This window comes from Phocoena sinus, chromosome 6 (genome assembly GCF_008692025.1).
Source record: "Phocoena sinus isolate mPhoSin1 chromosome 6, mPhoSin1.pri, whole genome shotgun sequence".
Classification (NCBI taxonomy): domain Eukaryota; kingdom Metazoa; phylum Chordata; class Mammalia; order Artiodactyla; family Phocoenidae; genus Phocoena; species Phocoena sinus.
In genome coordinates this window covers 82939440-82961557 of record NC_045768.1, presented here as the reverse complement: position 1 = coordinate 82961557, position 22118 = coordinate 82939440, and the positions used below count along the sequence as shown (strand labels likewise).

General features: G+C 38.7%; 1 protein-coding gene across 9 annotated transcripts in view; it reads left to right on the top strand.

Annotated features, from left to right (window-relative positions):
* The window catches only part of KIF27 (kinesin family member 27), an 88732-nt gene extending 80812 nt beyond the window's left edge, over nt 1–7920 (top strand). For 7 of the 9 annotated variants that reach the window (XM_032635014.1, XM_032635013.1, XM_032635019.1 and 4 more), the window contains one exon: nt 7039–7919. In XM_032635014.1, the coding sequence (XP_032490905.1) occupies nt 7039–7523 (485 nt within the window). In that variant the 3' untranslated portion in view covers nt 7524–7919. Of the gene's footprint in view, nt 1–7038 lie in introns of all 9 variants that reach the window. The other 2 variants (XM_032635016.1, XM_032635017.1) reach the window with 1 other exon arrangement.
* Nucleotides 7921–22118: the final 14198 nt, after the last annotated feature.

Genomic DNA, 22118 nt, shown 5'->3' with positions numbered 1-22118 from the left:
ATTGGCCTGTAGTTTTCTTTCTTTGTGACATCTTTTTTTTTTTTTTTTTTTTTCGGTACACGGGCCTCTCACTGCTGTGGCCTCTCCCGTTGCGGAGCACAGGCTCCGGACGCGCAGGCTCAGTGGCCACGGCCCACGGGCCCAGCCGCTCCACAGCATGTGGGAGCCTCCCAGACTGGGGCACGAACCCGTGTCCCCTGCATCGGCAGGCGGACCCTCAAGGACTGCGCCACCAGGGAAGCCCTCTTTGTGACATCTTTGTCTGCTTTTGGTATCAGGGTGATGGTGGCCTCATAGAATGAGTTGGGGAGTGTTCCTTCCTCTGCTATATTTTGGAAGAGTTTGAGAAGGATAGATGTTAGCTCTTCTGTAAATGTTTGATAGAATTCGCCTGTGAAAGAATCTGGTCCTGGACTTCTGTTTGTTGGAAGAGTTTTAATCACAGTTTCAATTTCAGTGCTTGTGATTGGTCTGTTTATATTTTTTCTTTTTCTTCCTGGTTCAGTCTCGGAAGTTTGTGCTTTTCTAAGAATTTGTCCATTTCTCATTTCTTCCAGGTTGTCCATTTTATTGGCATAGAGTTGCTTTTAGTAATCTCTCATGATCCTATGTATTACTGCAGTGTCAGTTGTTACTTCTTTTCCATTTCTAATTCTATTGATTTGAACCTTCTCCCTTTTTTTCTTGATGAATGTGGCTAATGGTTTATCAATTTTGTTTCTTTTCTCAAAGAACCAGGTGTTAGTTTTATTGATCTTTGCTATTGTTTCCTTCATTTCTTTTCCATTTATTTCTGATCTGATTTTTATGATTTCTTTCCTTCTGCTAACTTTGGGGTTTTTTGTTCTTCTTTCTCTACTTGCTTTAGGTGCAAGCTTAGGTTGTTTGAGATGTTTCCTGTTTCTTAAGGTGGGCTTGTATTGCTATAAACTACTCTCTTAGAACTGCTTTTGCTGCATCCCATAGGTTTTGGGTCGTCGTGTCTCCATTGTCATTTGTTTCTAGGTATTTTTTGATTTCCTCTTTGATTTCTTCAGTGATCACTTCGTTATTAAGTAGTGTATTGTTTAGCCTCCATGTGTTTGTATTTTTTACAGATCTTTTCCTGTAATTGATATCTAGTCTCATGGCATTGTGGTTGGAAAAGAGCCTTGATACAATTTCAATTTTCTTAAATTTACCAAGGCTTGATTTGTGACCCAAGATATGATCTATCCTGGAGAATGTTCCATGAGCACTTGAGACAAATGTGTATTCTGTTGTTTTTGGATGGAGTGTCCTATAAATATCAATTACGTCCATCTTGTTTAATGTATCATTTAAAGCTTGTGTTTTCTTACTTATTTTCATTTTGGACGATCTGTCAATTGGTGAAAGTGGAGTGTTAAAGTCTCCTACTATGATTGTGTTACTGTCGATTTCTCCTTTTATGGCTATTAGCGTTTGCCTTATGTATTGAGGTGCTCCTATGTGGCGTGCATAAATATTTACAGTTGTTATATCTTCTTCCTGGATTGATCCCTTGATCATTATGTAGTGTCCTTCTTTGTCTCTTGTAATAGTCTTTATTTTAAAGTCTATTTTTTCTGATATGAGAATCGCTACTCCAGCTTTCTTCTGATCTCCATTTACATGGAATATCTTTATCCATCCCCTCACTTTCAGTCTGTGTGTGTCTCTAGGTCTGAAGTGGGTCTCTTGTAGACAGCATATATATGGGTCTTGTTTTTGTATCCATTCATCCAGTCTATGTCTTTTGGTTAGAGTATTTAATCCACTTACATTTAAGGTAATTATCGATATGTATGTTCTTATTACCATTTTCTTAATTATTTTGGGTTTGTTTTTGTAGGTCTTTTCCTTGTCTTGTGTTTCCTGCCTAGAGGAGTTCTTTAGCATTTGTTTTAAAGCTGGTTTGGTGGTGCTGAATTCTCTTAGCCTTTGCTTGTCTGTAAAGGTTTTAATTTCTCTTTCAAATCTGAATAAGATCCTTGCTGGGTAGAGTAATCTTAGTTGTAGGTTTTTCCCTTTCATCACTTTCAATATGTCCTGCCACTCCCTCTGGCTTGCACTTTCTGCTGAAAGATCAGCTGTTAACCTTATGGGGATTCCCTTGTATGTAACTTGTTGTTTTTCCCTTGCTGCTTTTAATGTTTTTTCTTTGTATTTAATTTTTGATAGTTTGCTTAATGTGTGTCTTGGCGTGTTTCATCTTGGTTTTATCCTGTATGGGACTCTCTGCACTTCCTGGACTTGATTGACTATTTCCTTTCCCATATTATGAAGTTTTCAACTATAATCTCTTCAAATATTTTCTCAGTCCCTTTCTTTTTCTCTTCTTCTTCTGGGACCCCTATAATTCAAATGTTTGTGCATTTGATGTTGCCCCAGAGGTCTCCAAGACTGTCCTCAATTCTTTCATTCTTTTTTCTTTATTCTGTTGTGCAGTAGTTACTTCCACTATTTTATCCTCCTGGTCACTTATCCGTTCTTCTGCCTCAGTTATTCTGCTATTGATTCCTTCTAGAGAATTTTAAATTTCATTTATTGTGTTGTTCTTCATTGTTTGTTTGCTCTTTAATTCTTCTAGGTCCTTGTTAAACGTTTCTTGTATTTTCTCCATTCTGTTTCCAAGATTTTGGATCATCTTTACTATCATTGCTCTGAATTCTCTTTCAGGTAGACTGCCTACTTCCTCTTCATTTTTTTGGTCTGGTGAGTTTTTACCTTGCTCCTTCGCCTGCTGTGTATCTCTGTCTTCTCATTTTGCTTAACTTACTGTGTTTGGGGTCTCCTTTTCGCAGGCTGCAGGTTTGTAGTTCTTGTTGTTTTTGGTGTCTTCCCCCAGTGTCTAAGGTTGGTACAGTGGGTTGTGTAGGCTTCCTGGTGGAGGGGACTAGTGCCTGTGTTCTGCTGGATGAGGCTGGATCTTGTCTTTCTGGTGGGCAGGACTGCATCTGGTGGTGTGTTTTGGAGTGTCTGTGGCCTTATTATGATTTTAGGCAGCCTCTCTGCTAATGGGTGGGGTTGTGTTCCTGTCTTGCTAGTTGTTTGGCATAGGGTGTCCAGCACTGTAGCTTGCTGGTCGTTGAATGAAGCTGGGTCTTAGCGTTGAGATGGAGATCTCTGGGAGAGCTTTCACTGTTTGATATTACATGGAGCTGGGAGGTTTCTGGTGGACTAATATCCTGAACTCAGCTCTCCCACCTCAGAGGCACTGGCCTCACACCTGGCCGGAGCACCAAGACCCTGTTAGTCACAAGGCTCAGAAGAAAAGGGAGAAGAAGAGAAAGAAAGAAAGAAAGAAAAATAAAGTTATTTAAAAAAAAATTATTAAAAATAAAAAAATTTTAAAGTAATAGAAAAAAGAAAGAAACAAAGAGAGCAACCAAACCAAAAAACAAATTCACCAATGATAACAAGTACTAAAAACTATAGTTAAAAAAAAAAAAAAGCCAGACTGACAGAACCCTAGGACAAATGGTAAAAGCAAAGCTATACAGACAAAATCACACAAAGAAGCATACACATACACACTCACAGAAAGAGAAAGAGGAAAAATATATACATATCTATATATATATATAAAAAAAAAGGAAGAGAGCAACTAAATCAATAAACAAATCTACCAATGATAATAAACTCTAAATACTAAACTAAGATAAACATAAAGCCAGGAACAAATTAGATGCAGAAAGCAACCCCAAGTCAACAGTTGCTCCCAAAGTCCACCTCCTCAATTTGGGATGATTCGTTGTCTATTCAGGTATTCCAGAGATGCAGGGTACATGAAGTTGATTGTGGAGATTTAATCTGCTGCGCCTGAGGCTGCTGGGAGAGATTTCCCTTTCTCTTCTTTGTTCGCACAGCTCCCAGGGTTCAGCTTTGGATTTGGCCCTGCCTCTGCATGTAGGTCGCCTGAGGGCGTCTGTTCTTTGCCCAGACAGGACGGGGTTAAAGTAGCAGCTGATTAGGGGCTCTGGCTCTCGCAGGCCGGGGGCGGGAGGGAGGTGTACGGAATGTGGGGCGATGTGGGGTGAGCCTGCAGCGGCAGAGGCCAGCATGACGTTGCACCAGCCTGAGGCGCGCCGTGTGTTCTCCCGGGCTAGTTGTCCCTGGATCACAGGACCCTGGCAGTGGTGGGCTGCACAGGCTCCTTGGAGGGGAGGTGTGGACAGTGCCCTGTGCTTGCACACAGGCTTCTTGGTGGCTGCAGCAGCAGCCTTAGCGTTTCAAGCCTGTCTCTGGGGTCCGTGCTGATAGCCGCGGCTCTTGCCCGTCTCAGGAGTTCGTTTAGGCGGTGCTCTGAATCCCCTCTCCTCGCGCACTAGCCCCTTCAGGCTGTGTTCACGCCGCCAACCCCAGTCCTCTCCCTGGGATCCGACTTTCAAAGCCCGAGCCTCAGCTCCCAGCCCCCGCCCGCCCCAGCGGATGAGCAGACAAGCCTCCCGGGCTGGTGAGTGCTGGTCGGCACCGATCCTCTGTGCGGGAATCTCTCCGCTTTGCCCTCTGCACCCCTATTGCTGCAGTCTCCTCCGTGGCTCTGAAGCTTCCCCCCCGCCCAACCCCTGTCTATGCCAGTGAAGGGGCTTCCTAGTGTGTGGAAACTTTTCCTCTTTCACAGCTCCCTCCCCGAGGTGCAGGTCCCGTCCCTATTCTTTTGTCTCTGTTTTTTCTTTTTTCTTTTGCCCTACCCAGGTATGTGGGGAGTTTCTTGCCTTTTGGGAGGTCTGAGGTCTTCTGCCAGTGTTCAGTAGGTTTTCTGTAGGAGTTGTTCCACATGTAGATGTATTTCAGATGTATTTGTGCTGAGGAAGGTGATCTCCATGTCTTACTCCTCCGCCATCTTGAAGGTCTCCGCCAAAACTCTATTCTTGTATCAATTTAAACCACTATAAAACTCTACATATCAGGATACTAGAGTCAGAAGATCTGGTTGGGATCCTAATTTCTTTTACTGGCTGTGTGACTATGGGTGAATAAATCTTTCTTTAGTTTGTTCCTTCGGTGTTGAAATTCTGGAAGAGGGAAACTTTATATTGTGAGGAATCTAAGTGGGCTTGGAAGTGAGCCTTTCCAATGAGCCCATCTCTGCTCTTTCTCATATGATCTTTAAAAATTAAGGGGCTTCCCTGGTGGCGCAGTGGTTGGGAGTCCGCCTGCCGATGCAGGGGACACAGGTTCGTGCCCCGGTCTGGGAGGATCCCACATGCTGCGGAGCAGCTGGGCCCATGAGCCGTGGCCGCTGGGCCTGCGCGTCCGGAGCCTGTGCTCCGCGGCGGGAGAGGCCACAGCGGTGAGAGGCCGGCGTACCGCAAAAAAAAAAAAAAAAATTAAGATGCCTGGCTCCCTCCCCGAGACACTGTGACCTGGGCATCAGGATTTTTTTTTTCATTGAAATATAGTTGATTTACAATATTCTGTTAGTTTCAGGTGTACAGCAAAGTGATTCAGATATATATATACACACACGCTCTTTTTCGGGTTCTTTTCCAGTATAGGTTATTAGGCCAAAGGATTTTTAAAAGCTTCCAGGTGACACTAATGTGCAGCAAAGTTGGGGAGCCACTGTGAGCACTATGATCAACTTTGTACCTGCTAATTCCACATGAGGGTCTATGTCATTTGCTAGTTCAAGTTTTTTGTTTGTGAGAAGAATTTTAAAAACTAGAAAATCAATCCTTTTTTTAATTTTTATTGAGTAGAGTTGATGTATGATGTTATATAAATTTCAGGTGTACAAAAGAGTTATTCACAATTTTTAAAGGTTATATAGAAAATGAATTATGTTTTAAACCAGGGTCACAAACTAAAATGCCTGCAGGAGCCAGGAAGCCAAAGTGAGCGGTGGGACTGCAGCAGTTGTCTAAATTGGCAGGGGCAGCTCTGCTCCAGCTGCTGTTGCCAGGCAGAAATTGTCAGTTTTTCTCATTTTCTTTAAAATCCGGAAATCTATATTTTTATATGAAACTTTCCACTTTTAAAATTTTGTATCACATATTATTTTATAGGCTAAGTAAAACATGTCTGTGGGCAGATTTGGCTTGGGAGCTGCCAGTGTGCAACTTCTGTTTTTAAACTTGGTTCTCGCAGGACCAGAAGTGTCCTAATTGCATCATCAACATATGTTAAAGTTGGCATTGTTTCTTTGCATTAGGTCTAGTACCTATATGGACTTCCCTTAAGTAAGTTTTGTCTTTGATATTAGATTATTCTATGATTTGAGGGCCTCAAGCTTTGATAATTTCACTCACTCCTATCACTCATTCCAGCAAGGTGGTCCCCACTGAGGGGTATGCTGTCATTCCCATTTTGATGGTGAAAGCAGTGGCATGTACCCCAGAGTACATTCAGACGGAAGAACCCTGCTCTCATGCTTGGAGTTCAATCAAGACTAGATTTTTGTGCTTCCCTGGTGGCGCAGTGGTTGAGAGTACGCCTGCCGATGCAGGGGACACGGGTTCGTTTCCCAGTCCAGGAGGATCCCACATGCCGTGGAGCGGCTGGGCCCATGAGCCATGGCCGCTTAGCCTGCGCGTCCGGAGCCTGTGCTCCGCGGCAGGAGAGGCCACAACAGTGAGAGGCCCATGTACCGCAAAAAAAAAAAAATTTAAAAAAAAAGACTAGATTTTCACACATATAATGCCAAGTCCCAGAACATTCCCTGGAGATATGACCAGGATTTGAAATGTGATTTACCAGTGGCAAGCCCAGCAGAGGCAGGTGTGGAAGGGCACCAGAGAGGCGTAAAGCACCTCTGTGTTTCCAGGGGTACCAAAATCTCTAGAAGACTACTACTCAGTTTTGTTCTATTAATTGAAAGTTCTCAGTTATTCACATGCAAGATGCCTCTAAGTGAAATAAGAATAATTAATGTTCACACTTCTGTTCCTCTCAAAGAAGTCACTTAACAAAAAAAGCTGGAAGACAATTTATATTGCATGATAATAATGTAGTTATGTTAAGATATCATGATTAAAATACCTGTTTTGGAGGAAACCTCTTAATTTTTTTTTCTGCTTTTTGGATTATTTTTAGATCATGATGCTGGAAATGGAATACAGAACCCAGAAGAAGCAGGCATGGTTTCAGAAGAATTAAAATGGGCATCCAGAACTGAAAGTATAAAATTAAGTGGAAGGGAAAGACAATTGGACAGTTCCACAAGCAGTTCAAGAACACAACCAAATCCTCAGAAGCTCTGGGAAGAAGGCACAGAATTACCACCAATTTGTAGCTCTTTAGCACCCACTAGTGGGCATTTGTTAAGCAATGAGGCCAAAACAGAAAGGGATAGCAATCAGTTTACAAAATCTCACAGTCGACCAACACCCCAAATTCAGCCAGTAGGAAATGTGGCACAGTTGCATAGTGTCACACGTGTAAAGTTGTGTCGCAGAGAGTTACGTCAGATTTCTGCCTTGGAACTGTTGTTACGAAGTTCCAATCTTGGAGTTGGGGTTGGATCTATGACTGCTGATTCCATTGAAGTAGCTAGGAAAATGAGTGACTTAAAAACTTAGGCATTTAATAAGAAAAATTTTAATTTAGTAGGTGGGTAAGATTCCTTTTTCTAATCTGTTAAAAATTAAAGCTTAAGCTCACTAGCTGTTCCCTCAGGATAAAAGAAGAAGGGGAGGAAGTAATCCCTAATCCTTTTGTATACCATGGATATGTATATCTTCTATAGTATATTTGAGGAGTTTTAATTTGTATTTCCATAATAACCAAACACATGCTTTATCAAGTAATGGAACATTTAAATGTTTCCACTTCTAAATTTGCTTAAAATTTTTTCCGGGCATATTTGAAGAACAAAACTTAGAGTAGAATAATAAACTAAAATATCCATTAAATGTATATTATTATATAATATAAAAGTATATTATTAAGTATATTGTTATATTATAAAAGTATGTTATAATACAATAATTATAATATAAATTTATATTGTTATTCTCAAATACAAGTATATTTTGTTATTTTTTTAAAAAACAGTTAGGGCACTTCCCTGGTGGAGCAGTGGTTGGGAATCTGTCTGCTAATGCAGGGGACACAGGTTCGAGCCCTGGTCTGGGAGGATCCCACATGCCGCGGAGCAACTAGGCCCGTGAGCCACAACTACTGGGCCTGCGCGTCTGGAGCCTGTGCTCCACAACAAGAGAGGCTGCTATAGTGAGAGGCCCGTGCACCATGATGAAGAGTGGCCCCCACTTGCCACAACTAGAGAAAGCCCTCACACAGAAATGAAGACCCAACACAGCAAAAATAAATAAATAAATTACTAAAACTCCTACCCCCAACATCTTATTTAAAAAAAAAAGAAACAATTAAATATTGCTTATATCAGAGAGAGAGTCACCTGCTGCGTATGTTTTGGCTGAAACAGCTGAAAATTTGTGCCAGAATGCACTCTATGGGCTAAGGCAACTGGCTAGGTTTAGGGATTAAGGTTAATTTATGCTCCTCAGAGGCTGAGTGATCATTCTTGACTTTTTAAACACGGTCTCTGCTCTTTTTTCCGGAATTGCTTTTAGAGTATTATATTATTGGTTTGCTAATATTTTGGAATATAGGTTTATCATCTCTCTCTTGCCCTATCTATTCAGCATATCTCTCATTATGCTACTAAAATTGGGAGAAATGAATACAGTTCCATGGAATAGGGAAACAAGGACAGAATAACTAAAGTATTCTAACATATCAAGGAAAAGGTATCTGGTCATATGGAGTACACCTATAAAGCTTGACATCTAGCCAGAGGATCTTTAGCTAATAAGTTGATGGGCTTAATCTGAGATTTTTTTCCTTTACAGCCTGGTTAGTCAGGCCTGTACACAGGCCGCCCAGATTGCACGGGGGTTGTAAATATGTAAATGAAATTTTTTCTTCAAGATATTTTTGGTCTAAATCTTATTATATAATGTAAACCTCAGTTTGGAATTAAGAACTAAACATGGCTTTGCCCAACAAATTTTTCATTGTAGTTTTCAATCACAGAAAACATTTCATTATAATGACCAGAGGTATGATTTTGTTACTTATATTGTTATTTTTGTTACTTTTCCAAACTTTTGCTTGTAAAATAAAGTTTTTTCTTAAACCAATTAATGTTTGGGGGGCAGTAGCAAAATCAACCTGATTTATGGAAGCTTACTCCATGAGAGTAACCCACTTTATTACTGACTCCAACTTTTCCTACATGATACTAAGTTTTTTTTGTTCTTTCTTTTGTTGCTATTGACCCTGACCATCTCACCTAAGACCCAGACTGTTGCCCTGTGCTCAAAGACTGTTTTCCTTTTCTAGTTTCTAGCCCCTACGAAGTAGGGTTCCTTGGTCTTACTGGTAAAAAACAGTTCCTATAGGAGAAGAAAACCAAGCCAAAACAAACTTCTAAATTGGTGAATAGTTTCTAGATCTCTTAAGTATGGTATTAAAACTCATTTGAATTATGGGTTAAATAGACTTCTGTGGACTTAACCTGGAAACGGAACCACAAGTTATAACTTCGGCCCAATGAGAAACTGTTTCAACCAACAAATTTACAAACCAACTTAGAGATTTTATTTTTTTAACAGGGACTATTTGAAGTCAGATTCCTGTTTTCAGCTAGTTTTCTCTTTTTGCCTTTGGTTTGTATGATATGTATTTAATATATATATTGTATATAATGTGTGTTTTAGATAGATAGATAGACAGACAGACAATGGTAAAAGGCCAGTGCCTTAGCAAAGCACAGCAATCATATATTTATTAATATGTACATATTTATTAATGAAGCCCCTAATTTTAAGTTCCTTATAAAATTAAGTAATAATTTAGAAATAATTCATATAAGAATGTATTTTGACATTGGAATTCTGCTTGCCCAAGAAATTGACACATATTTGCTTTACCTGTGGAAATATAAACACATTTTCTAAAAGCCAGCTCACTAACAAAGCAAGAAAATTTATATTAAACCAACAATGAGTAGATTTGATAATGCAAATGTGAACTGACATCTAAATAACAAAGGTACAATTTTTTTTCTTCCTTTTGGTTAAACATACATCCTTTATATGCTATGATAGATTTCATATAAATACTCAAACAAACATATAAATCATGTCCTGGATAATATATTCTGGGAGTGAACTTCTTGTCTTTCTAGTTTAGTCAGTGCAGTCACAAAGGAAAGAAAAATTGTCATCTCCCCCAAGGCAAGTACAATTCTTTTTACATTAACTAGTAATAAATTTACCCTCTGTTTCACATGCTCTCCTTAGTCTAAACATTTTGTCTTTTTGCATGTATATGAAATATGTTTGTGGGGGGTTTTTTGTTCATTATTTTTTTTCCACCTATAACAGAGCATTTGGAAAGAAACATATTTGCCTCCATAAAGTACTAGTTCTTTCCCTAACTCCAGAGTGTTGTAGATAACAGAGTTGGAGAATTCTATGAGTCTGAGAACTATGGGTGGCAAGGACATCAGTGAAGGTGCTTTTGTGCTTTAATGTTTGTTTTCCTTCGCTAATATTTTTCCTCCCCTTAGTTCTTCATATCTTCATGAACTCAGTGTCCAAGGAGTCAGCAAAAATATACATATGATCTTCAGTAATTTGGACTTTATTGCCATTGGCTTGTTTGTAATAGTCCAGGTCAATAAAGTGATAAATGCTTATTTAAGAATGGGCGTCTTATATTTTAAAATGAAGTGTCATACTAAGTCTTAGAATGAATTGCTAAGAAGTCAATTCCTTAGTGGGAGTTTGGTTCTATAGTCAACACAAATTCTCATGCATTAAAAGCAAGTGTGACATGTTTTGCTCTTTCATTTATTTCCTTAGGGACATACTTGTGATTTTATAAAGCACCTGGAGTATGAATAATGAAAGCTCAGTGTCCACTCATGTGTACAATTCCTCTCTCAACTTCACTGGAATTTTTTAAAATATTCATTATGTATATTTTACATTTAAAGATATAACAGGCTGCAGGCTGCCTTGATTAGATTGATAACACATATATCTTCTATGTTTATATTTTCAAAAATTGAAAATAAAGTTGAGAGTGAGATCTTGCCACAATAAATATCTCATGCATTGGGTATGTAGTATTTTGAGCTCATCTGGGCAGTAATACTCAAAGGGTGGATATAGGAGCATCTTTCTTATGGCGAGGAGTATTTTATCACTGTCATTGTTTACCTTGATGCTAATAATAATAAGTAGACTGACTTTTCATAAGTTTCATTGTTTTAAAATTCTCTACAAGCAATGCACCCCTTAATGCCTGCATCAGGGGTGACTGCTTCCATTCCTTGCTTTTGGAATGCAGTGCATATGTGGCAGCGAATACTAGAGTGGTGTTTGATTTTTATGATGGCCTTCATGTTGACACCAACAATACCTCAATGTGGTGGTAGTTAGAACAAGAGAAATTATAAAAAGAAAGCTCAGAAAAACTTGATGTTATAATGTTGGCTTTTGATATTTTGCATAGTTCTTTTTGTCCCTTTTTATATCTTCTTTCCTAGGAATGTCCACAATGAATCAACAGAATTGTCACTATTGTAATTTAACTGAACCCAAATATATTGACTTAGATTTAGGTATTAGGTTCTATTGGTAAATTATTACACAAAACTCCACTGAGTGATCTCTACAGTACTCAAAGAGAAAAATAGAACAATCTCACAGACTTTGTTATAATGAGCAAGATCCTTATATGCCCAGGGAACAGAACCATTCACAACAGAAGAGTAGAAAACTAAACATCTAAAAACTTGTATACTTAGGATTTTTGGAAATTTAAAACTCCATTTATTAGTAAATACTTCTGTAATTAAAGTAGAACAAAAGAAATGCATCTTGAGACAATATTTGCATACTGTATTATTGTGTTTTCAAGCTTATTACAGTATATACAAAGCAAGGTATGATTTTTCAAGTCCAAAGTGGTAAATATTGTTAGAATTTATTTGATCTGAGGGGTCTCTTAAAAGAACCACTTCTTGAACCCTGCCCCAAGTAACAACAAATTATAGGCAGATTATAGCTTACTTACCCCTCACTCCCCACAGTGTTCCAGGATTCAAATAGCTCTGATAAAAAGAGAAGAAAAAGTGGTTTATTTTAAAGCATTCCATAGGCCAGCAAGGAATTTTCAAAAATGTTTTAAGAGAATATATTTTATTTCTCTTGAAGCAACATAAATTTAACTTCACTCTTTGGCTATCTCTATACCCTAAAGAATACTCCTAGTTAGTATTGAATTTGCCATTTGAAAATATACATCCCAGTTTTTAATACTGATCTCTCTTCCTATGATTACTATTAATTCAGAATTGTATGAAAAAAAGCCACCCTAGACAGAATTTGAATGGAAATTGTGGAGCCATTCAGTAGAGAATTACAAGAAACATTAGTTTTAGATAAATTTCATCAGTTGTAACAAACTGAAGAATTTAAGTGAAGGACTTAAGTGATTTTACCGTTGAAGAACCATGAAGAATATGCAAAAACAAACACTGTAGGCAGAATTGACAGGATTTATCTTTATAAAACAATACTTAACCATTTTGCTTAATTTTTTTTTTTCATTTTGCTTAATTTTTCTCTCTGCTAAAATATCCCTGAATTTTTCTCCTGAAAGATCTTTGGCTAAAAGACTTCCATTCATAATTACAAACCAGCAGCTCTTAGACTGCCTTGAGAGGCTGAACTGATGTTATTCATTTTTGTTTGTGGCCTTCAATGGTATTTCATTGTCCACCATGAAAAGGAGTAAGGAGTGAATCTGAATTTATAATTTTGATAATTTATAAGTATTATCAAAGTTTTGTTGTCACTTTCTAGCGTGATTATTTTTTTCTAGATCGGGAAAAGGGCAAGGTATTTGTATACTGAGGTGCCAGTCTTTTGAAATTCATACCCATCACCTGGGGGTTGGGCAGCATTTAAATTGTTCCATTCAAAGCCTGGAAGTAAGCCTGTCTGTTTCACTGGACATTTTCCCTAGGTGTCACTGGCTCTAAGACAACCAGAACATGATCCGAATGACCCAGGTTATAATCTTATTAATGAAGTACCTTAAATAATTATATTTTCTAAAACACCAAACAGCCATTTCTTTTAAAAGAAAGCAATGTATGAATCACTCCCTTGCATTTAAAATCAAAACCTTATTTTTCAAATGCAACTCTAATTATTTAATAAATTATTTGGTAGTGAAACTACTGTTTTTACTACATGTAAATAGTTTGTTGCTTTATCAAATAAATATATAAAAGCACTTTGAAAACTAAAGGATCATACATGTTTATGATAGAATTACAAGTAGGTTTTCCATGGAGTTGGTTGTCAAAATGTGATAACTTTTTAGCACAAATGTGGTTGCTTATTTTATATATATCAAAAAACATTTTAAAACAAATTCTCAGAGTTTTAATTATATATGTTAGCAACAGTAGAAATAACTAGTCTCTGGGAAGTTTCATGTGAATTCAATTCTCACAAGAAAATATTTTAAAGACTTGGCTGAGTCTATTTTTATAGGCCTCAGAAGTGCTTCATGACTATTTCTTTGATTTACAAACAAAAAAATATGTTTTCACTGGGTTTTTAACCACCAGTTTTTGGCCATTTATTACTTATTTCTTTAGTAACAATTACATTTTTTTGTTATTGATGAATTCTGGCTAGAAAATAACTTTTCTGGGACTTCCCTGGTGATGGAGTGGTTAAGAATCTGCCTGCCAATGCAGGGGACACGGGTTCAAGCCCTGGTCCGGAAAAATCCCACATGCCACAGAGCGACTGAGCCCGTGCGCCACAACTACCGATCTCGTGCGGCACAACTGCTGAGCCCACGCACCGCAACTACTGAAGCTGGCACGCCTAGAGCCCGTGCTCCGCAACACGAGAAGCCACCGCAATGAGAAGCCTGCGCACCGCAATGAAGAGTGGCCCCCGCTTGCCACAACTAGAGAAAGCCTGAGCGCAGCAACAAAGACCCAACGCAGCCAAAAATTAAAAAGAAAAAAAAAGAAAGAAAATAACTTTCCTTAAAACTGAAAAGTCTAGTTTCTATTTGGTAAATATTTTAAGCTCAATTTTTCCCTTAGGGAAACTGTAAAAGTTAATTTTTTTGGTACATGTATAGGTATGTGATCAAATTAACAGCAAAGTCAGTCTTTGGCCTTTCATACTCTTAGCTACTATATACAAGAAGTATATTAGAATTAAATCTAACATTCCCATGGCAGTCTCCTTTGTAAGTATTCTGAGGGAAGCTCATTTCCCTTAGTTCACAAGTATCTGCCAACGTTAAGGAATATTTTGTCTCTATTTAGATCAAAGCACCCATGACCTGTGCAGCCAAGTAATCAAAGAGAAGGCCAAGACTTTAAGTGTAATGGAACCTATAATCAGAAGTATTCTAGTGGATTATGAACAAATAGGAAGAATACTAACATACACTTTTCCTGGGAGAGTTACTTTCATTGGTCCTCTTATAAGGTTTATTACAAAGTTCACTATCTCACTAATCACTGAGAAGGGAAACTAGATGTAAGGACCTGATTATGTGAGTTTAATTGGCCAGGCTACAGCAAACCAAAACACCCTTCAGAACCAGTCCAGTACCCCAGAGTTTAGTTCTTGTACGGGGAAAAATCTGTACCTCTTTCAAAGGGTGAGCTGATAATTAAAGTTACCTGTATTCTGAAGAAATCACAAAAATGGCATCTATAGACAACTGATGGAAATTTTCTTTAGATTTTAATTTGTAGGCATTTTTCTGCTTTATGTTTTCTATTAACCTTTTATCATTGAGGCTAGAGCTGAGAACTAAAAGCCCTATCACTCAAGGAACTTACATTGATTGCAGTGATGAGTACTATGGAGAAAATAAAGCAGGGTAAGGGAATAGAGAATCAAGGATGCTTTTTTTTTAGTTAGAAATGGTTTCTGAGTTAGACAAACACACAAAGCTGTAAAAAACAGATGTAAGCTCACCAACTTAAAAATTGCTTTTCAATTGACCCAGTGCATGCATGCTCAAAAGGGGCAATTATCATAAATTGCATCTGAACACAGAAATCCCATCCAGCAAGTTTTTATGGGAGGGGAAGAGCACTGACTAATTTTGCTGAGCCATTGGAAGCTGCTCTAGATCTACTGTTTTGATCTATACAGTTGCTTAGAACTTATTTTAAGTTTAGGATCACATTCCACTTAAAAATTTTTTGAGATATAATTCACATAACAAAAAATTTACCATCTTAAAGTGCACAGTTCAGTAGTTTTTAGTATATTCACTGTGTTGTGCAATCTTACTAATTCCAGAACATTTTCATCATGCCAAAAAAACCTCTGTTTTAATTAGTAATCAGTCCCAATTTTCATTTTCTCCCATCCCCTGGCAACCACTAATCTCTCTGTCTCTGTGGAATTGCCTCTTTTTGACATTTCATACATCCTTTAGTGTATGGCTTTTTTCCTTAGGATAATGTTTCCAAGATTCATTCATGTAGCCTGTAAGAGTATTTCATTCCTTTGTATGACTGAATAATAATCCATTATGTGGATATACCACATTTTGTTTATCCTTTCATGAGTTGATGGACATTTGGATTATTTCTATAATTTGGCTCTTATGAATAACCATGCTATAGAATGCTATAAACATCTGTGTACAAGCTTTTGTGTGAATATGTTTTCAGTTCTCTTGGGTATACGCCTAAGAGTGGAATTTCTGATTCATATGGTAAATCTACGTTTAACTTTTGGAGAGATTGCTGAACTGTTTTCCATAGCAGCTGCACCATTTGACATTCCCACCAGCAGTGTATGAGGGGTCCAATTACTTTACATCCTTGCCAACACTTATTATTGTCTGTCTTTTTTATTATACCCATCCTAGTCGATGTGAAGTGGTATCTCACTGTGATTTGAGTTACATTTTCCTAATGACTAATGATACTGAATATTTTTTTCATGTGTTTATTGGCCATTTGTTTATCTTCTCTGGAGAAATGTCTGTTCAAATCCTTTGTCCCTTTAAAATTGAGCTATTTGTGTTTTCAATGTTGAATTGTAAGAGTTCTTTATATTTGCTAGATACAAGTCCCTTATCAGATATGATTTGCAAATATTTTCTCCCATTCTGTGTTGTCTTTTTACTTTTTTGATGGTGTCCTTTGCATTGCAGAAGTTTTTGCTTTTGATGAAATCCAGTTTATCTCTTTTTCTTTTGGTTGTTTTTGCTTTAGTTGTCATATCTAAGAAACCATTGCCTACTCCAATATCATACAGATTTACACCTGTCTTTCCTTCTAAGAGTTTTATTGTTGGGACTTCCCTGGTGGCACAGTGGTTAAGAATCCACCTGCCAATGCAGGCAACATGGGTTCGAGTCCTGGTCCGGGAAGATCCTACATTCAGCGGAGCAACTAAGCCCATGCGCTAGAACTACTGAGCCTGCACTCTAGAGCCTGTGAGCCACACTACTGGGCCTGCATGCTGCAACTACTGCAGCCCATGTGCCTAGAGCCCATGCTCCACAACAAGAGAAGCCACCATAATGAGAAGCCCGTGCACCCCAACGAAGAGTAGCCCCTGCTTGCCGCAACTAGAGAAAGCCTGCACGTAGCAACAAAGACCCAAGCAGCCAAAAATAAATAAATAAATAAAAAGAGTTTTATTATTTTAGTTCTTTCATTTATGTCTAGGGTCCATTTTGAATTAATTTTTGTATGCGGTGTGAGGTAGAGGTTCAACTTCATTCTTTTGCATGTGTATATCAAGTTGTCTCAGCACCATTTACTGAAAAAAACTATCTTTTCCTTACTGAGTTGTCTTGGCACCCTTGTTGAAAGCTAATTGACCATAGATGTTTGAGTTTGTTTATGGACTCTTGATTCTATTCCATTGGCTTATATCTTATGCTAGTGCCACAGTTGATTACTGTAGCTATGTAGTAAATTTTCAAGTTGGGAAGTGTCAGTTTACCAGCTTTATCTTTTTTCAATATTGTTTTGGCTATTTGGGGTCCCTTGAGTTTGATTATGAATGTTAGGAACAGCTTATCCATTTCTGCAAAAAAGTCTGTTGGAATTTTGATAGGAATTACATTGAATATGTATCTATATTTGGGGAGTATTGCCATCTTAATAATATTAAGTTTTCCAGTCCATAAACATGGGCTTTTATTTATTTATATCTTTAATTTCTTTTAACCATCTTTTGTAGTTTTCAGTATACAAGTCTTATGCTTCTTTGGCTAAATTTATTCCTGAATATTTCTTTTCTTTTGATGCTATTGTAAATGGACTTGTTCTATTAATTTCATTTTCAGATTGTTCATTGCTAGTGTATAGAAATACAACTAATTTTTGTATATTGATCACAATTTGTGATGGATAGTAAATTTGGGTTAGAAACACACCACACCATGAATCAAGGAACTTAGGTAATGTTTACCCATACAAACTGACTGAATGAGCAGAAATCCACCTTTTTTTTTTTTTTTTTTTTAATTGGCCACGCTGCATGGCTTGCAGGATCTTAGTTCCCTAACCAGAGATTGAACCTGTGCCCCCCTGCAGTGGGAGCTCGGAGTTCTAACCACTGGACTGCTAAAGAATTCCCAGAAATCCAACTTTTTTTTGTTGATGATGATCATAACTTTTTAGCTGATTATTTTAAGATTATTCCTTCAAAATTATTTGTTTTTCTTGTTGCTAGGTGAAGGATGGTAAGAGCATAGAGCACCACTAGGTAATTTGGCTTTTGTAGTCTATAGTCTCAGGTCTTTCACATGTATTTTTCCTATTTAAGTAAAACACAAATGGAACAATCCTCAGCACCCTGTCTCTCTGTATCACGAGGATACTTTCTGCATATTCCTCAATGCTATATATTTTAAAGATTAATGGTGATGCAGAGAAAGCTAATTTATTCAACCAATTTCTATGTGCTAGGTGTTATGCTAAAAAAAAAACATAGTTTAATAAATCACAGACCCATCCACCAAGAAGCACACAGTCTGTTGAATAAAGACAGGCAGTAACATTTTGACCATTTGAACGCATACAAGGAGCCTGGCACTCTAGTGACATACAAGTGAGTAAAAGGCCAGGTTTCTGTTTTAATGGGACTCACAATATAAAGGAGAATATAATGGCTCTGGTAAAAATATAGAGGGCACTATGGGAGTATGGAGGAAGGGCTTTTAACGTTCAAGGGTAAGGGAAGGCTTCCCTAAGAAGGTGCCCCTTGTGTCTTAATGGATAAGTTGGGTTTTAGAAGGTATAAGAATAAGAGGAATAGCATTTTAGATCAGGAAACCCCATTGCAAAGGCTAAGAAAGGGGAGACAACACCATATACTCAGGGAACAGCAAGCAGTTTAGTAATGGTCCTAGTACATTGGGGACTCCAAATAACAATCTGCTGAGTGACTGAATTAGTGCTGGGTGTAAGGGATGGCTGCAGTTGAGGATAGGAAGGTAGCTTAGATCACAAAAGGACCACACTAAAGAATCGAAAGGCTATGGAAAGCCTGCTGCATTTATTCTGTACAATTTACACAGCAATTGGACTGGTTTACTTTTGCTGCCCGAAATCCTTTCTCTTTAGACATAGTACAGATGATGTACAAAATACCAGAAGAGAATTTAAAACCCATTAAGTAGAACTAATTATTTACAAATAATTTATAGGTGATATCTGTGTCTATATCTATGCATAACATCGATTTTAATCACTCCAAGGCTCCTGAGGAAAATCCTTTTTTTTTTTTTTTTTTTTTTTGGGTCTAGTGTGAGAGGGTATTTTAAAAATTAATTATTTTTGAAAGTACAAAATAGCCTTTCATAAAACAATTCCATATTCATGTAGGTCATTTTTCAAATCCAAGTTAGTGACGTTTGACTTCATATAAATAGTACACTGTAAATAACACCATAGTAAGGGCAAGGGAAGGAGGTAGCTGAGTCAAAATACTAGCAAAGCCATATTGACATTTCTATTTTGTAGTGGGCAGTGTGAAGGTAGAATGAAAAAGTTTAGCTTATTTGATTCATCCAATTCTCTTGAAAAAGATATTTTAAAATTAATTATTAATCAGGAATAGTTTTACTTACAATCTTAATATTACTGTGGGATGATTAATGATCAGTCTATTAAATTGACTGAATTAAAAACAATAATACTGGGCTTCCCTGGTGGCGCAGTGGTTAAGAATCTGCCTGCCAATGCAGGGGACACGGGTTTGAGCCCTGGTCTGAGAAGATCCCACATGCTGCGGAGCAACTGGGGCCCGAGAGCCACAACTACTGAGCCTGCGCGTGTGGAGCCTGTGCTCCGCAACAGGAGAGGCTGCAACAGTAAGAGGCCCACGCACCGCGATGAAGAGTGGCCCCCGCTCGCTGCAACTAGAGAAAGCCCTCACACAGAAACGAAGACCCAATGCAGCCAAATAAATAAATAAATAAATAAAATTTATAAAAAACACACAAAAAACAAGAAAACAATAATACTACAACATTTCCCTCTTCTCACTTGGCATTAATTTTTTCTTGTCATTTTTTTCAAAGTGACAGCATATATGGTTTGAGTCAAATAATTACAAAGCTCGTAACAAACAGAAGGCCCTGCTCCATTGGTCGTCACTCTGATGCCTGCTTCTCAAAGGAAAACTGCTGTTCTACTATTTAACTCCACGTTTCTAAAGAGCACATTTCTTTTTTCTTTTTTTAATTAATAATAATCTTTTATTTATTTATTTATATTTATTTTTGGCTGTATTGGGTCTTTGTTTCTGTGTGAGGGCTTTCTCTAGTTGTGGCAAATGGGGGCCACTCTTCATTGCGGTGCATGGGCCTCTTCACTATCGCAGTCTCTCTTGTTGCGGAGCACAGGCTCCAGACGCCCAGGCTCAGTAATTGTGGCTCACGGGCCTAGTTGCTCCGCGGCATGTGGGATCTTCCCAGACCAGGGCTCGAACCCGTGTCCCCTGCATTAGCAGGCAGATTCTCAACTATTGTGCCACCAGGGAAGCCCTAAAGAGCACATTTCTATTGCCATGGCTTAGTTATTCCGTTTTAGCCATTTTATGCCATTTACTAATTTCCCAATATGCTTATATCCCATTGTTCAGTGTTTATATATTTTAATCTCTATTTTATATATTGTCCACAGCATCCCATGTTATATCAGTCAGGAGAGGTTAATTATGTTGCATTAACAAATTACCACAAAAACCTCAGTGGCCTACAACAATAAAGGGTTATTCCTCATTTACACAGCATGTTGGCGGCAGGCCAGCTGCAGTTCGTTCTGCGGTGTCTGCATTCAGGACTCAGATGGCCAGAGGCAGCCTCTGACAAGCGCCCACCTTGTGGCAGGCCCAGAGACACGGCTCTAAAGCTTCTGCCTGTGCCTCTATTTCCCTGGCCACCGTAATTCACCCTGCCGGGTCTGACATCAATGGGGCAGGGAAGTATAATTCTCCGCCAGGAAGGTAACATCAAGTATTAAACAATCATATAGTCCACCACAATTATTTTGTTTTCCCTGGAATTTATAGCCCCCTCTTCCTTGGGTTGCTTAGTTTTCTCTATACCCTATCACCATTTCATCTCTATATGTTCCACCAGAGCTGTGAAATTTCTCTCATAAGGTTCAAACACAGTAGGTAATCGATCAGTTCTGTGGCTTTTATAGTTGTTGTTTTGTTTTTTCCTTGGAGACATCCCTTCTGGAGCCCTCCACCCTCCTGTGTCAGAGTAGACTGTTTGCTCTCCAGGCCTGCTACACAGTCGTCATCCTGGAACTTCCCTTCAACTTTATCTCAGGAATTCTCCCTATTTTCTCTTTTGTTGGAGCTCCTGTTTACCAGGTAGGTCCTATGTGTTTCTGTTTCTTGGTTTACACCCTTATTTTGATGAGGCATCTCCCTCTAGTAGATTCCTGAGCATATGTGAGTTAAAATTTTTTACTTTGACATCTTTTTCTGCTCCCTCCATTGTCTCTGTTTCTTTTCTTTTTTTCTTTTTTTTTTTTTTTTTTTGCCGTACGCGGGCCTCTCACTGCTGTGGTCTCTGCCGTTGCGGAGCACAGGCTCCGGACACGCAGGCCCAGCGGCCATGGCTCAAGGGCCTAGGTGCTCTGCGGCATGTGGGATCTTCCCCCACGGGACCACGAACCCGTGTCCCCTGCATCGGCAGGCGGACTCTCAACCACTGCGCCACCAGGGAAGTCCCTCTTTTCTTTTTCTCTTCTTCTTCTTTCTTTCCTTCCTTCCTTCTTTCCCTCCCTCTCTCTCTGACTTTTTCTTTTTTTCTTTCTTTACCCTGTTTGTTCATTTCAGGCTCTTTCATGTAAGGAGGTTTCTTCAAATATCTGGAGATCCTGGACTATTCACTATTGACTAACAGTGGATGAGAGCTTCTGTTGGTAGGAACAGGACTTGTCTACTGTTGGGCTTCATTGTAAAGAGACAGGTGACAAGCCACATTCTCCATTACAGAAACCCCAATTGTCAATATTTGTAGGCCTTTACTCTTGGACCAGCTGGTTTTCCACCCAGAGGAAGCTTCTAGTTCCCTGACATGATCCCAGCATTCTAGAATCTGAATTCGGGAATGAAGCTGGGGTGGGGGGGATATGTCTCATAACTCAACATGCATAATAACTTCATTTAATTCTGCTTTTCTATGGAGTGAGTCATCCCTGTCCTTAGCTCTGCCTGGGGTCCAGAGGAGCTCTGCGTCAAACTCTCCAGAAAGTAAACTTCCTGTCTGCTGAGTTAAGGCAGGAGGGAATGGGTTAGGGACTGGGGGAAGGAAAGATCCCACTGTTCATCATAAAGTCTTCATAATAAATTCTCATTCTCAGTCCCACTCTACTTCTGCTTTCAGAGGTGCGGCAGCTCTAGCTTCAGACCCTTTCCAGGGTCTGGGATGTGAAAAGATTCACTCTGGCTGGGTCAACCTCCTCCCAGAAGCTTAGATATTAAATTTCTTAGTTTGGGTAAGTTATTGTCACTCATCCATCTCCTTCCATGTTCCTAAGTTTGTTGACATCCTTCTTCAGCAGGGATCTTTTTTCCTGTTTGCATTGTCTT